Here is a 16,326-nt window from a genome sequence, read left to right as displayed (position 1 = left end):
GAGGAGAGCGGTCCCTGTGTGTGTGAGAGGAGAGTGGTCCCTGTGTGTGTGAGAGGAGAGTGGTCCCTGTGTGTGTGTGTGAGAGGAGAGTGGTCCCTGTGTGTGTGTGTGAGAGGAGAGTGGTCCCTGTGTGTGTGTGTGAGAGGAGAGTGGTCCCTGTGTGTGTGAGAGGAGAGTGGTCCCTGTGTGTGTGAGAGGAGAGTGGTCCCTGTGTGTGTGTGTGAGAGGAGAGTGGTCCCTGTGTGTGTGTGAGAGGAGAGTGGTCCCTGTGTGTGTGTGAGAGGAGAGTGGTTCCTGTGTGTGTGTGTGAGAGGAGAGTTGTCCCTGTGTGTGTGAGAGGAGAGTGGTCCCTGTGTGTGTGTGAGAGGAGAGTGGTCCCTGTGTGTGTGAGTGAGAGGCGAGCGGTCCCTGTGTGTGTGTGAGAGGAGAGTGGTCCCTGTGTGTGTGTGAGAGGAGAGTGGTCCCTGTGTGTGTGAGAGGAGAGTGGTCCCTGTGTGTGTGAGAGGAGAGTGGTCCCTGTGTGTGTGTGTGAGAGGAGAGTGGTCCCTGTGTGTGTGAGAGGAGAGTGGTCCCTGTGTGTGCGAGAGGAGAGTGGTCCCTGTGTGTGTGTGTGAGAGGAGAGTGGTCCCTGTGTGTGTGTGTGAGAGGAGAGTGGTCCCTGTGTGTGTGTGTGAGAGGAGAGTGGTCCCTGTGTGTGTGTGTGAGAGGAGAGTGGTCCCTGTGTGTGTGAGAGGAGAGTGGTCCCTGTGTGTGTGAGAGGAGAGTGGTCCCTGTGTGTGTGAGAGAGGAGAGTGGTCCCTGTGTGTGTGTGTGAGAGGAGAGTGGTCCCTGTGTGTGTGTGTGAGAGGAGAGTGGTCCCTGTGTGTGTGTGTGAGAGGAGAGTGGTCCCTGTGTGTGTGTGAGAGGAGAGTGGTCCCTGTGTGTGTGTGTGTGAGAGGAGAGTGGTCCCTGTGTGTGTGTGTGAGAGAGGAGAGTGGTCCCTGTGCGTGTGAGAGGAGAGTGGTCCCTGTGTGTGTGTGTGTGAGAGGAGAGTGGTCCCTGTGTGTGTGTGTGTGAGAGGAGAGTGGTCCCTGTGTGTGTGAGAGGAGAGTATCCCTGTGTGTGTGTGAGAGGAGAGTGGTCCCTGTGTGTGTGTGAGAGGAGAGTGGTCCCTGTGTGTGTGAGAGAGGAGAGTGGTCCCTGTGTGTGTGAGAGGAGAGTGGTCCCTGTGTGTGTGTGTGTGAGAGGAGAGTGGTCCCTGTGTGTGTGTGTGAGAGGAGAGTGGTCCCTGTGCGTGTGAGAGAGGAGAGTGGTCCCTGTGTGTGTGTGTGTGAGAGGAGAGTGGTCCCTGTGTGTGTGTGAGAGGAGAGTGGTCCCTGTGCGTGTGAGAGGAGAGTTGAGAGTGTGCCATTAGTTGTGATTGATTGGAGAGTCTTCCCTGTGTGTTGGGGAGAGCAAAGTGGTTTGTGTGAGCGCGAGATGTAAACAGAATCTGGGTGTGCAGGGAGATGACAAGAAAGTACAGTCCATGTGGTGGATCAGCAATGATCTTGTTGAGCGATTGGGGTAGTCCAGATGATCTGAATGGTCTCCTTGTGTTCCTCGTCCTTGATGTTGTGAACTGTTAACCCTGTCCAGCAGCAGTTTAGTTTGAGCTCAGAGTCATGCTTTCCCCACAGAGGAGGCCTTTGAATGTCCAGCAGAATCTCGTCTCCTGCCCATTTGTCAGATGAAACTGGGCTCTCAATGTTCCACTGATGACGACTGTGATATCTGGCAAAAGTGTTGTGAGTCTGGATGTGGGAGGAGATGTATCATGAGCTTCAAGCCTGGAGGTAAGGAGGAGAGATCCCCTCAGAGCCACGTCACTGTATCTGGGTGGGAGAGAGCTGTCTGTCTCAGACTCAATTCTCACATTCCTCTCCTGACTAACCTCACCATTACCATCTTCCATGGTGTTCAGCTCATCGTGAAACACTGCTGTCTCTCCGATCTCTGTTCCCCCATTCAACCCTGAGTGTCACACACTGAGTGTGGTTCACACACCACCATGTGGGATTGGGAACAGCCAATGGCACGCTGTGCAATACTGCCTCCTGCTGTACACACGGCATTATTGTCTTCAAATCCAATCAAATCTGTAACCGCCGTTACACCCCACCTACTCCTGTTACCCCCTCCAGGCCCTAAACCTCTCTCCATCTCTGAAACACCCTCCAACCCCTACACCCCCTCCCTGTCTCCATAACCCCCTACACCCCCTCCCTATCTCCGTAACCCCCCTATACACCCTCCCTATCCCTATAACCCCCTACACCCCCTCCCTATCCCTATAACGCCCTACACTCCCTCCCTACCTCTGTAACCCCCTATACCCCCTCCCTGTCTCCGTAACCCTCCTATACCCCCTCCCTATCCCTATAACCCCCTACACCCCCTCCCTACGTCTGTAACCCCCCACACCCCCTCCCTATCTCTGTAACCATCTACTCCCCCTCCCTATCTCTGTAACCCCCTCCAGTCCCTCCACCCCCTCCCTATCTCTGTAACCCCCCTTCACCCCCTCCCTATCTATGTAACCCCCTACACCCCCTCCCTAGCTATGTAACCCCCCTACACCCCCTCCCTATCTCTGTAACCACCCCCCAGCTCCTACACCCCTCCCTATCTCTGTAACCCCCCTACACCCCCTCCCTATCTCTGTAACCCCCCTACACCCCCTCCCTATCTCTGTAACCCCCCTACACCCCCTCCCTATCTCTGTAACCCCCCTACACCCCCTCCCTATCTCTGTAACCCCCCTACACCCCCTCCCTATCACTGTAACCCCCTACACCCCCTCCCTGTCTCTGTAACCCCCCTACACCCCCTCCCTATCACTGTAACCCCCTACACCCCCTCCCTATCTCTGTAACCCCCCTACACCCCCTCCCTATCTCTGTAACCCCCCTACACCCCCTCCCTATCTCTGTAACCCCCCTCCACCCCCTCCCTATCACTGTAACCCCCCTACACCCCCTCCCTATCTCTGTGACCCCCCTACACCCCCTCCCTATCACTGTAACCCCCCTCCACCCCCTCCGTATCTCTGTAACCCCTCTACACCCCCTCCCTATCACTGTAACCCCCCTCCACCCCCTCCGTATCTCTGTAACCCCCCTACACCCCCTCCCTATCTCTGTAACCCCCCTACACCCCCTCCCTATCACTGTAACCCCCCTACACCCCCTCCCTATCTCTGTAACTCCCTACACCCCCTCCCTATCTCTGTAACCCCCCTACACCCCCTCCATATCTCTGTAACCCCCCTACACCCCCTCCCTGTCTCTGTAACCCCCTACACCCCCTCCCTATCACTGTAACGCCCCTACACCCCCTCCCTATCTCTGTAACCCCCCTACACCCCCTCCCTATCTCTGTAACTCCCTACACTCCCTCCCTGTCTCTGTAACCCCCCTTCACCCCCTCCCTATCTCTGTAACCCCCCTACACCCCCTCCCTATCACTGTAACCCCCCTACACCCCCTCCGTATCTCTGTAACCCCCCTACATCCCCTCCCTATCACTGTAACGCCCCTACACCCCCTCCCTATCTCTGTAACCCCCCTACACCCCCTCCCTATCTCTGTAACCCCCCTACACCCCCTCCCTGTCTCTGTAACCCCCCCTACACCCCCTCCCTGTCTCTGTAACCCCCCTACACCCCCTCCCTATCTCTGTAACCCCCCTACACCCCCTCCCTATCTCTGTAACCCCCCTCCACCCCCTCGGTATCTCTGTAACCCCCTCCAGTCCCTGCACCTCTCCCTATCTCTGCCACCCCCTCTAGCTCCAGTTTCACTGCTGTCTGTGAGAGATGTTTCCCAGGGAAGGGTCTGCGTTGGATCAGCAGTTGTGGTGAAAGCTGTTCTCTCTCTCTCTCTCTCTCAGTGTCTCCTAAAGGCCAAGGATCCACATGTCCGGACACGACCAGACTGCATTATGTCTGTCGGATGAACTTCACTGCTCCCTGCGATGGAGACGATTCCTGTGGTCACTGGGCCTCGTGCTGTAACACGGAGTGTGGACCTCGATGTGTGTCACAGTGGTTTGCGAGAAGTAAGCCCCTCTCACCCTCAACCTACGCTACCCCAGCAGGTCAGAGGACCAGTAATCCCCCCACATTCAGTGACGGGGTCTCCTTCGCATGGGAGGGCAGGGCTTTGTCAGGGTAGACCCGCTGTGGTGTGTACACCGGGCTGTAAGTCCTGCTCCAGCATTCCGGGGTAAACATAGCCTTGTTAGCAACAGGAAAGGTAGCTTTGTACAGGTACGGCTGTGTCTCACAAGCTTGACTGAGCCTATATTTTTGAGACAGTGAGAAAGGTGATTGGTGAGGGTAGGCCAGTGGGTGTTGTCGATAGGAATTGTAACAAGGCCTTTGACAAGGTCTCTCATGGTCGGCCAGAACAGAAGGTGAATATACACGGGATCCACAGTGAGCTGGTAAGATGGATCCACAACTGGCTTAGTGTCAGAAGCACAGAGAGTAGCAGTGAAAGGGACTGGAGAACCGAGATCGGTGGTGTCCCACAGGGATTTGTGCTGTGACCACCTTGCCATTTATCAGATATATAGGAGGATAATGAAGGTGGCCCGATGAATATGTTCGTGATCGTCACACAGGTTAGGGGGAGCTGTGGATATGGAGGAGGATTGCCCGAGGACAGAGCAGGATGGAGATAGACCGGAGGATTGGGTGAAGAGATGGAGTGTAATCTGAGCAAATGTGAGGTGATGTGTTTTGGGAGATCGAATAAGCCTGGTTTGTTTTCACGTGAACACGGAAAGGATGAGAGCCGACCTGATAGTAGGTTCCTCACTTACAACCAGAATGTATCGCCTGGTCAGTTTTACTTTCCCAGGACAGAAATGTCAATTACTAGAGGAGCACAGATTTGGGGTAAAAGGGGAGACAGTGGGAGGCAGGTTTGTTTAACACAGAGGGTGGTCAGTATGTGGAATATGCTGTCAGGGGGGTGGTGGAGGCAGGTACAGGAGCGATGTTGAGGATGCACCTTGACAGATTGAGAAACTGATAGGGAATAAAGGGATGTGAAAACCCGAGAGATAAAAGGTTTTCAGGAGTTTATCACCATGGAAAGGGGAAAGTGATGCTGTCAGAGCAGGAGAGCAGTTGGAGGGAAAGTGGGACGCAACAGTAAGTGAGAGGGTTATTGCAGAGGGCGGACAGTAGAATGAGCATTCCCTGGTTTGGGAATGGGGGGAGGGTGGGGAACAGATGGGGAAGGTGTGAAGGAGTATGTGAAGGGCCCTGTGTGGGACTCTGTAACTGTGTCTGTCCTACCTTCCCATTTACAGAGCCTGCTGAGCAGTGCCCAGAGGAGGACACCCTCTCCATGTTCTGTCAGATCAGCACTGGGCGTTCCTGTAATGACAACGGGGACTGTGATGGATACCACTCATGTTGTGATGCTGGCTGTGGGAAGAAATGTATTCCAAAGTGTTTTACAGGAGGTGAGAAAGAGAGAGAGAGTGTGTGAGAGAGGGAAACACATCCAATGTGCCGGACACAGACAGTATCCAGGGAATACAGATTCCCCAAGGCCATCCTGGAATCCCGGCTCTGATCCCTCTTCCCAGGTTAGCGAGGGATTGGGGCTCGGCAGAACACGACCCCGCTTCTAATCCCTGTACCGGGGTGATGGATGGATTGTGGTGTGAAACAGACAGGGATCCTATTCCCAATCCCTGTCCCTGGGTTAGGGAGGGATTGTGGTAAGAAACTGACAGGCATCCTATTCCCAATCCCTGTCCCTGGGTTAGGGAGGGATTGCGGTGTGAAACAGACAGGGATCCTGTTCCCAGTCCCTGTCCCTGGGTTAGGGAGGGATTGTGGTGTGAAACAGACAGGGATCCTGTTCCCAAACCCTGTCCCTGGGTTAGGGAGGGATTGTGGTAAGAAACTGACAGGCATTGTATTCCCAATCCCTGTCCCTGGGTTAGGGAGGGATTGCGGTGTGAAACAGACAGGGATCCTGTTCCCAATCCCTATCCCTGGATTATGGAGGGATTGTGGTGTGAAACAGACAGGGATCCTGTTCCCAATCCCTTTCCCTGGGTTAGGAAGGGATTGTGGTGTGAAACAGACAAGGATCCTGTTCCCAAACCCTGTCCCTGGGTTAGGGAGGGATTGTGGTGTGAAACAGACAGGGATCCTGTTCCCAATCATTGTCCCTGGGTTAGGGAGGGATTGTGGTGTGAAACAGACAGGGATCCTGTTCCCAATCCCTATCCCTGGGTTATGGAGGGATTGTGGTGTGAAACAGACAGGGATCCTGTTCCCAGTCCCTGGGTTAGGGAGGGATTGTGGTGTGAAACAGACAGGGATCCTATTCCCAATCCCTGTCCCTGTGTTAGGGAGGGATTGTGGTGTGAAACAGACTGGGATCCTGTTCCCAGTCCCTGTCCCTGGGTTAGGGGAGGGATTGTGGTGTGAAACAGACAGGGATCCTGTTCCCAGTCCCTATCCCTGGGTTAGGGAGGGATTGTGGTGTGAAACAGACTGGGATCCTGTTCCCAGTCCCTGTCCCTGGGTTAGGGGAGGGATTGTGGTGTGAAACAGACAGGGATCCTGTTCCCAATCCCTGTCCCTGGGTTAGGGAGGGATTGTGGTGTGAAACAGACAGGGATCCTGTTCCCAATCCCTGTCCCTGGGTTAGGGAGGGATTGTGGTGTTAAGCTGACTGGGATCCTGTTCCCAATCCCTGTCCCTGTGTTAGGGAGGGATTGCGGTGTGAAACAGACAGGGATCCTGTTCCCAATCCCTGTCCCTGGGTTAGGGAGGGATTGTGGTGTTAAGCTGACTGGGATCCTGTTCCCAGTCCCTATCCCTGGGTTAGGGAGGGATTGCGGTGTGAAACAGACAGGGATCCTGTTACTAATCCCTGTCCCTGGGTTAGGGAGGGATTGCGGTGTGAAACAGACAGGGATCCTGTTACTAATCCCTGTCCCTGGGTTAGGGAGGGATTGCGGTGTGAAACAGACAGGGATCCTGTTCCCAATCCCTGTCCCTGTGTTAGGGAGGGATTGTGGTGTGAAACAGACAGGGATCCTGTTCCCAGTCCCTATCACTGGGTTAGGGAGGGATTGCGGTGTGAAACAGACAGGGATCCTGTTACTAATCCCTGTCCCTGGGTTAGGGAGGGATTGTGGTGTTAAGCTGACTGAGATCCTGTTCCCAATCCCTGTCCCTGGGTTAGGGAGGGATTGCGGTGTTAAAAAGACAGGGATCCTGTTCCCAGTCCCTATCCCTCGCTTAGGGAGGGGTTGGGGTGTGAAACAGTCAGGGATCCTGTTCCCAATCCCTGTCCCTGGGTTAGGGAGGGATTGCGGTGTGAAACAGACAGGGATCCTGTTCCCAGTCCCTATCCCTGGGTTAGGGAGGGATTGTGGTGTGAAACACACAGTGTCCTACTCTCCGGGAATATGAGTGCACGCTGTTTGAATGTTGTGGTCTGTCTGATGCCTCTGGTACGTCACAGTTAAGTCGTCTGTCTCTCCTCAGCCCGTTCTCTGTTCCCACTGTAGGCCAGGAGAGAGGAATTGTGTGTGAGCTGTCTGGTATACTGCGTCAGATCATGGAGTAGCGTTGTGAAGGCTGAGTTGTCCCACCCTCTCACCAATTCCCAGCTTCCTTCACAAGGCACTGGGCTCCCTTCTGTCAGTGAGATGGGAGACTGGGGGGTTTATCTGTTAATTCCTGCAGTCACAAGTGACTTGTTGTCTGATTCTATCCCCCATCTCCCTGTGTTTGTCTTCACAGAGAACGGAACCTGTCCCATTGCAAGGAGGCTGACGATGTTGTGCAACACGACCCTGGGAAAAGACTGCAAGAACGACACGCAGTGCGACGTGTGGCAGAGGTGCTGCCTGGCCAAGGGCTGCGGTGGGAAATGTGTCCCAACATTCATCAGTAAATGTGAGTATCCATCACTGCATTGCTTCCCACAGGTTTGTTTGATAATCCCGAGTGTGCTGAACAGGACCAATGTGAGCAGTATAGAGGGAGCTTTACACTGTACCTATGAGCATGGTGTCTCTATCCTGATAGTCGACGCTGTAGAGGGAGCATTACTCTGTATCTAATACCACTCTGTCCGTGTCGCGAGAGTGTTTGATAGAGGACAGTGGAAACATTACACTGTATGTGAACAAATTGACCAAGTGAAAGCTCATTCTCTCCTTCAGTTTTGCGAAAGAAATGCCCAGAACATTCCCGTGTGTCTTTTCTCTGCAAGAAAAACTGGACTCGATCCTGTGAGGATGATGATGATTGTCCTTCCTATGAACAGTGCTGTGAGATTGGATGTGGCAAGAAATGTGTCTCCTCATTCAGGCACGGTAAGGATTCCGGTCTGACAGAGTGTTAGCAGGGGAATGGTCTGGGGCAAGATTGTTCAGCAGAACAGAGACTGCAGGGTGCAGAGAGAGGGAGACCCGAGACTGCGGGGAGCAGAGAGAGGGAGACCCGAGACTGCAGGGAGCAGAGTGAGAGAGTCCCGAGACTGCAGGGAGCAGAGTGAGAGAGACCCGAGACTGCAGGGAGCAGAGTGAGAGAGACCCGAGACTGCAGGGAGCAGAGTGAGAGAGTCCCGAGACTGCAGGGAGCAGAGTGAGAGAGTCCCGAGACTGCAGGGAGCAGAGTGAGAGAGTCCCGAGACTGCAGGGTGCAGAGTGAGAGAGTCCCGAGACTGCAGGGAGCAGACTGAGAGAGTCCCGAGACTGCAGGGAGCAGAGTGAGAGAGTCCCGAGACTGCAGGGAGCAGAGTGAGAGAGTCCCGGGACTGCAGGGTGCAGAGTGAGAGAGTCCCGAGACTGCAGGGTGCAGAGTGAGAGAGACCCGAGACTGCAGGGAGCAGACTGAGAGAGTCCCGAGACTGCAGGGAGCAGACTGAGAGAGTCCCGAGACTGCAGGGAGCAGAGTGAGAGAGTCCCGAGACAGCAGGGAGCAGACTGAGAGAGTCCCGAGACTGCAGGGAGCAGACAGAGAGAGTCCCGAGACTGCAGGGAGCAGAGTGAGGGAGTCCCGAGACTGCAGGGAGCAGAGTGAGAGAGTCCCGAGACTGCAGGGAGCAGACTGAGAGAGACCCGAGACTGCAGGGAGCCGAGTGAGAGAGTCCCGAGACTGCAGGGAGCAGACTGAGAGAGTCCCGAGACTGCAGGGAGCAGACTGAGAGAGTCCCGAGACTGCAGGGAGCAGACTGAGAGAGACCCGAGACTGCAGGGAGCTGAGTGAGAGAGTCCCGAGACTGCAGGGAGCAGACTGAGAGAGTCCCGAGACTGCAGGGAGCAGACTGAGAGAGTCCCGAGACTGCAGGGAGCAGAGTGAGAGAGTCCCGAGACTGCAGGGAGCAGACTGAGAGAGTCCCGAGACTGCAGGGAGCAGAGTGAGAGAGTCCCGAGACTGCAGGGACCAGACTGAGAGTCCCGAGACTGCAGGGAGCTGACTAAACGTGGTCTGAGACTGGAGGGAGCAGACTACGGTCGACCCCAGTCTGTAGGCTGATCCAATTATAAATGTGGACCATGGAACTCCTGAAAACAGCAAGTATATCCCTGATGGGGATTCCCTGTCGGTCTCGCCCTCTCGTGTGTAAATCGAGCCTTACATCGGAATGTTGTGTTTCCAGGTGAGAGACCCGGAGAGTGCTCAAGCCCAAGTCAACTGAGCTATGTGTGTAACACAACTCTGGGCAGGGAATGTCGAAATGAGAGTGACTGTGGTAGATGGGGCACGTGCTGCATTACCCCGTGTGGGTCAAGATGTGTCCTCAGGCATTTCAGAAATGGTGAGTTCTTCTTATCTGAGCTTCACTCACTGTCCATCTGGTGTTACTGAATGGATGTGTTGCGGGACAGGACAGAGCAGTGTTTCAATGTGTATCTCACCATGTGCTGTCCCTGTCCTTGGGGAGTTTGATGGGGGCAGGACAGAGGGAGCTGCACTCTGTATCTGAACTCATGCTGTCCCTGTCCTGGGAGTGTTTGATGGGGGACAGTACAGAGGGAGGTGCACTCTGTATCTGAACTCATGCTGTCCCTTTCCGATGAGTGTTTGATGGGGGCAGTACAGAGGGAGGTGCACTCTGTATCTGAACTCATGCTGTCCCTGTCCTGGGAGTGTTTGATGGGGGCAGTACAGAGGGAGCTGCACTCTGTATCTGAACTCAAGCTGTCCCTGTCCTGGGGGAGTTTGATGCGGGTGAGGGAGAGACAGCTTTACTCTGTATCTAACCCCATGCTGTCCCTGTCCTGGGAGTGTTTGATGGGGGTGAGGGAGAGACAGCTTTACTCTGTATCTAACCCCATGCTGTCCTTGTCCTGGGAGTGTTTGATGGGGGTGAGGGAGAGACAGCTTTACTCTGTATCTAACCCCATGCTGTCCTTGTCCTGGGAGTGTTTGATGGGGGTGAGGGAGAGACAGCTTTACTCTGTATCTAACCCCATGCTGTCCTTGTCCTGGGAGTGTTTGATGGGGGTGAGGGAGAGACAGCTTTACTCTGTATCTAACCCCATGCTGTCCCTGTCCTGGGAGTGTTTGATGGGGGTGAGGGAGAGACAGCTTTACTCTGTATCTAACCCCATGCTGTCCCTGTCCTGGGAGTGTTTGATGGGGGACATTACAGAGGGAGGTGCACTCTGTATGTGACCCATGCTGTCCATGTACTGCGGTTCTTTGATGTGGGACAGTGTAGAGGAAGCTGTCCTCTGTATCTACCACCGCGCTGTCCCTATCCTGGGAGCGTTTAGTGCGGACAGTGCAGAGTGAACTTTACTCTGTATCTGATCCCATGTTGTCCGTGTAGTGCGGTTCTTTGATGTGGGACAGTGTAGAGGAAGCTGTCCCCTGTATCTAACTCCGTAGTGTCCCTGTCCTGGGAATGTTTGATGGCGACAGTGTGGAGGGAGCATTACTCAGTATGTAACCCCATGCTGTCCCTGTTGTGGGGACAATGTTTAATGGGGACAATGCTGACGGAGCTTGACACAATATCTATACCCGTGCTGTCCCTGTCCTGAGACTGTTTAATGGGGACAATGTAGAGGCGTCTTTACTCTGTGTCTAACCCCGTGCTGTCCCTTTCCTGGGAGTGTTTAATGGGGACAATGTAGAGGGGTCTTTACTCTGTGTCTAACCCCGTGCTGTCCCTTTCCTGGGAGTGTTTAATGGGGACAATGTAGAGGGGACTTTACTCTGTATCTAACCCTGTGCTGTCCCTGTCCTGGGAGTGTTTAATGGGGACAATGTAGAGGGGTCTTTACTCTGTGTCTAACCCCGTGCTGTCCCTGTCCTGGGAGTGTTTAATGGGGACAATGTAGAGGGGTCTTTACTCTGTGTCTAACCCCGTGCTGTCCCTGTCCTGGGAGTGTTTAATGGGGACAATGTAGAGGGGTCTTTACTCTGTGTCTAACCCCGTGCTGTCCCTGTCCTGGGAGTGTTTAATGGGGACAATGTAGAGGCGTCTTTACTCTGTGTCTAACCCCGTGCTGTCCCTGTCCTGGGAGTGTTTAATGGGGACAATGTAGAGGGGTCTTTACTCTGTGTCTAACCCCGTGCTGTCCCTGTCCTGGGAGTGTTTAATGGGGACAATGTAGAGGGGTCTTTACTCTGTGTCGAACCCCGTGCTGACCCTGTCCTGGGAGTGTTTCATGGGGACAATGTAGAGGGGTCTTTACTCTGTGTCCAACCCCGTGCTGTCCCTTTCCTGGGAGTGTTTAATGGGGACAATGTAGAGGGGTCTTTACTCTGTGTCTAACCCCGTGCTGACCCTGTCCTGGGAGTGTTTAATGGGGACAATGTAGAGGGGTCTTTACTCTGTGTCCAACCCCGTGCTGTCCCTTTCCTGGGAGTGTTTAATGGGGACAATGTAGAGGGGTCTTTACTCTGTGTCTAACCCCGTGCTGACCCTTTCCTGGGAGTGTTTAATGGGGACAATGTAGAGGGGTCTTTACTCTGTGTCTAACCCCGTGCTGACCCTTTCCTGGGAGTGTTTAATGGGGACAATGTAGAGGGTTCTTTGTTCTGTGTCTAACCCCGTGCTGTCCCTGTCCTGGGAGTGTTTAATGGAGACAATGTAGAGGAGTCTTTACTCTGTGTCTAACCCCGTGCTGTCCCTTTCCTGGGAGTGTTTAATGGGGACAATGTAGAGGGGTCTTTACTCTGTATCTAACCCCGTGCTGTCCCTGTCCTGGGAGTGTTTAATGGGGACAATGTAGAGGGTTCTTTACTCTGTGTCTAACCCTGTGCTGTCCCTGTCCTGGGAGTGTTTAATGGGGACAATGTAGAGGGGTCTTTACTCTGTGTCTAACCCCGTGCTGACCCTGTCCTGGGAGTGTTTAATGGGGACAATGTAGAGGGGTCTTTACTCTGTGTCTAACCCCGTTCTGTCCCTGTCCTGGGAGTGTTTAATGGGGATAATGTAGAGGGGTCTTTACTCTGTGTCTAACCCCGTGCTGTCCCTTTCCTGGGAGTGTTTAATGGGGACAATGTAGAGGGGTCTTTACTCTGTATCTAACCCCGTGCTGTCCCTGTCCTGGGAGTGTTTAATGGGGACAATGTAGAGGGGTCTTTACTCTGTGTCGAACCCCGTGCTGACCCTGTCCTGGGAGTGTTTAATGGGGACAATGTAGAGGGGTCTTTACTCTGTGTCCATCCCCGTGCTGTCCCTGTCCTGGGAGTGTTTAATGGGGACAATGTAGAGGGGTCTTTACTCTGTGTCCAACCCCGTGCTGTCCCTTTCCTGGGAGTGTTTAATGGGGACAATGTAGAGGGGTCTTTACTCTGTGTCCAACCCCGTGCTGTCCCTTTCCTGGGAGTGTTTAATGGGGACAATGTAGAGGGGTCTTTACTCTGTGTCTAACCCCGTGCTGTCCCTTTCCTTGGAGTGTTTAATGGGGACAATGTAGAGGGGTCTTTACTCTGTGTCTAACCCCGTCCTGTCCCTTTCCTTGGAGTGTTTAATGGGGACAATGTAGAGGGGTCTTTACTCTGTGTCTAACCCTGTGCTGTCCCTTTCCTGGGAGTGTTTAATGGAGACAATGTAGAGGAGTCTTTACTCTGTGTCTAACCCCGTGCTGTCCCTTTCCTGGGAGTGTTTAATGGGGACAATGTAGAGGGGTCTTTACTCTGTATCTAACCCCGTGCTGTCCCTGTCCTGGGAGTGTTTAATAGGGACAATGTAGAGGGTTCTTTGCTCTGTGTCTAACCCCGTGCTGTCCCTTTGCTGGGAGTGTTTAATGGGGACAATATAGAGGGTTCTTTACTCTGTGTCTAACCCCGTGCTGTCCCTGTCCTGGGAGTGTTTAATGTGGACAATGTAGAGGGGTCTTTACTCTGTGTCTAACCCCGTGTGGTTCTGTCTCTCTCTTTTCTCCCAATGGAAGACGACGGGCAGTGCCCTCGCCCAGACCATCTTGCCCGTGTGTGTAACTCCACTTTTGGGAAGGTGTGTGAGTCCGACCAAGATTGTGCTGGATCTCAAAGATGCTGTGATGCTGGGTGTCAGAAACGTTGTGTCCTGTCGTTCTACAGAAAGTCTCATGGAGGTAGTTCCTGGTCCAAAGGGCATGGCTGCTTAACCTGTCTGTATGAGGCAGCTCTGTGAGCTTTCCTTCTTTATATCTCACTTTGTGTCTGTGGTATATTTCCCTTTGCCTCTCTTTGTGCATTCCTGCAGCACATCTCTCTCTCTCTCTCTCTCTGTGACGTCATTTCATCTCCTGCTTTTGCATGTCTGTCTGTTTCTCTCTCTTTCTCTCTCTTTGTCTGTCTGTCTCTGTGTCTCTCTGTCTTTCTCTCTCTCTCTGTCTGTGTCTCTCTCTCTCTCTCTCTCTCTGTGTCTGTCATTGTCACATTCCACTCTCTCTCTTTCTCCATCATGCCTCTCCATCAGTCCCTCTGTATTGCTATCTCTCCTGTCTGTCTCTCGCCCTGTCTTTCTGTCACCTCTCTTTCTGTCTGTCTCTTGCATGTTCATCTGTGTCTCTCTTTCTGTCTTTGCCGCATTCGACTCCCTCTCTTCCTGGCTCACGTCTCTCCCTCTGTCACTTGCTCTCTGTGTTGCTATCTCTCCTGTCTCTCTCTCGCCCTCTCTCTGTGTCACCTCTTGTTCAGTCTGCCTCTTGCATGTTCCTCTGTCTCTCTCTGTCTTTGTCACATTTCTCTCCCTGTTCCTCTCACTTCTTGATCTCCCTCTCATTCTCCCCCTGTCCCTCTCTCCCCCACCCTCTCAATCTCTCTGTCTCTGTCTCTCACACACCCACACCTCTCCTGATCTCTCCTATAACCGGAACTATTACATTTGCAGACTCGGGGAAATCTGAGGAATGTCCTAACCCGTCCTGCCTGGATCGTGTCTGCAGGATGAATCACAGTGTCTCGTGTGAAGATGATGAGGATTGTGGCAAGTGGAGGTCGTGTTGTGAGACGCCGTGTGGTAGACGCTGTGTCCACCCCTTCATGGGGCAGAGCCGGAGTTTGTCAGTCTCAGGTAACTGCATATGGTTGGTTAGTCCCTCCAAGATCCAGCTACATCCCAGCAGAGAGTCATGTAATCACACTGCCGCCAGCAGGCTGAATGTGGGGAGTACCCTGTTCCCAACAGCCTGAGTATGGGGAACACCCTGTTCCTAGTAGGCTGATGGTCAGGAATATCCTGCTCCCAGCAGGCTGAGTGTGGAGAAAACCCACTCCCAGCAGGCTGAGAGTGGGGAATCCCCTGTTCTCAACAGGCTGAGTGTGGGGAACACCCTGTTCCCAGCAGCCTGAGTGTGGGGAACACCCTGTTTCCAGCAGGCTGAGTATTGGGGAGCACTTTATTCCCAGCAGGCTGACTGTGGGGAACGTCCTGCTCCCAGCTAGCTGCGTGTGGGGAATATCCTGTTCGCAGCAGGCTGAGTGTGTGGAATATCCTGTTCCCAGCAGGCTGAGAGTGGGGAATATCCTGTTCTTAACAGACTGAGTGTTGGGAACACCCTGTTCCCAGCAGGCCGAGTGTGTGGAATATCCTGTTCCCAGCAGGTTGAGTGTGGGGAACACCCTGTTCCCAGCAAGCTGAGTGTGTGGAATATCCTGTTCCCAGCAGGCTGAGTGTGGGAAATAATCTGTTCCCAGCAGGCTGAGTGTGGGGAACACCCTGTTCCCAGCAGGCTGAGTGTGGAGAATATTCTGTTCCCAGCAGGCTGGATGTATGGAATATCCTGTTCCCAGCAGCCTTTGTATGGGTAACAACCTGTCCCCGGAAGGCTGAGTGTGGGGAATACCCTGCTCCCAGGAGGCTGAGTGTGCGGAATACCCTGCTCCCAGCAAGTTGTGTGTTGGGAATATCCTTTTCCCAGCAGGCTGAGTTTGGTGAACTGATGTCCTTGATGAGGCCTTCCTCTGTGTCTGAGCTGTGTCTATCTCTCTCCCTTTCCCTGTCCCTCCCTCCCTCCCTCTCTCTCTGTGACAGATCGGACATCTGGAATGTGTCCTTCTCCTGCTCGCCTCTCTGCTGTGTGTAATCTGAAGTACGGTGAGCTGTGTGAGGACGATGATGACTGCTACGCATGGCAGATGTGCTGCAACACCAGCTGTGGGCAACGCTGTGTCCATTCCTACCGCAGCAGGAGTAAGTCACCCAGTTTACTTAGCACCACCCTACCCTCTCCCTCCCCACCCACAACCTCCACCCCAGAGCATGTTCATCAGGGATCGGGAGACACAGAAAGTCACTGTGTTTGTGTTGCTATTTCTGCGTATGTGTGAATGTGTGTCTCTCGCTCTCTCCCTCGCTCTCGGTCTTTCCCTCTGTCAATGGACGTCTCTGCAACATTGGGCAGACATGATCAGTTCTTCGAACTCTGTCTTTCTTGTCAGTTTGTGTGTCTCTCTTTCTTTCTTTCTTTCTCTCTCACACCTTCTTTCTTCCCATCACATCTCTCACTCTTCCTTTCTCTCCCATTCAGTTTCTCTTTGTCTCCCTCCATCTGTCTCTCTCCCTCTCTGTCCCTCTGTCTCTCACTGTGTCGCTCCCTCTCTGTCTCTCTCTCCCTTTCTCTGTCTCTCTCTCTCTCTCCTACTCTACGTGTGTGTCTCTCTCTGTCTGCGTCTCCCCAACTCTGTCTCTCTGTTTCTCCCTCTCTCTGCCTCTGTCTCCCTCCCTCCCTCTCTCTCTATCTGTCCCTCTCACCGTGTTTTGCTCTTTCTCTCTGTCTCTCTCTCTCTCTCTGTCTCCAACTCCCTCTCTCTCTCTTGCTCTCTCTCTCTCCCGACGCCCCCCCCCGCTTTGTCTCTGACTCTCTATC

At 53.7% G+C, this 16,326-nt stretch overlaps 1 protein-coding gene across 1 annotated transcript in view; it reads left to right on the top strand.

Annotated features, from left to right (window-relative positions):
- LOC148136850 (uncharacterized) overlaps nucleotides 1-16,326 on the top strand; it is a gene marked incomplete at its 3' end in the record, with an annotated part of 264,129 nt that overhangs the window by 237,873 nt on the left and 9,930 nt on the right. Inside the window, exons 82-90 of the mRNA XM_087982832.1 lie at nucleotides 1,659-1,814; nucleotides 3,910-4,077; nucleotides 5,341-5,496; nucleotides 7,805-7,960; nucleotides 8,230-8,382; nucleotides 9,672-9,830; nucleotides 13,426-13,587; nucleotides 14,349-14,531; nucleotides 15,492-15,650. Coding sequence (XP_087838958.1) covers nucleotides 1,659-1,814; nucleotides 3,910-4,077; nucleotides 5,341-5,496; nucleotides 7,805-7,960; nucleotides 8,230-8,382; nucleotides 9,672-9,830; nucleotides 13,426-13,587; nucleotides 14,349-14,531; nucleotides 15,492-15,650 — 1,452 coding nt within the window. The remainder of the gene's footprint in view (nucleotides 1-1,658; nucleotides 1,815-3,909; nucleotides 4,078-5,340; nucleotides 5,497-7,804; nucleotides 7,961-8,229; nucleotides 8,383-9,671; nucleotides 9,831-13,425; nucleotides 13,588-14,348; nucleotides 14,532-15,491; nucleotides 15,651-16,326) is intronic.

The sequence above is a fragment of the Chiloscyllium plagiosum genome, unplaced genomic scaffold (assembly GCF_037043375.1).
Source record: "Chiloscyllium plagiosum isolate Xiang-an unplaced genomic scaffold, Cpla_swu_hap1 HiC_scaffold_44, whole genome shotgun sequence".
Classification (NCBI taxonomy): domain Eukaryota; kingdom Metazoa; phylum Chordata; class Chondrichthyes; order Orectolobiformes; family Hemiscylliidae; genus Chiloscyllium; species Chiloscyllium plagiosum.
This window is presented reverse-complemented; position numbering and strand designations above follow the sequence as displayed.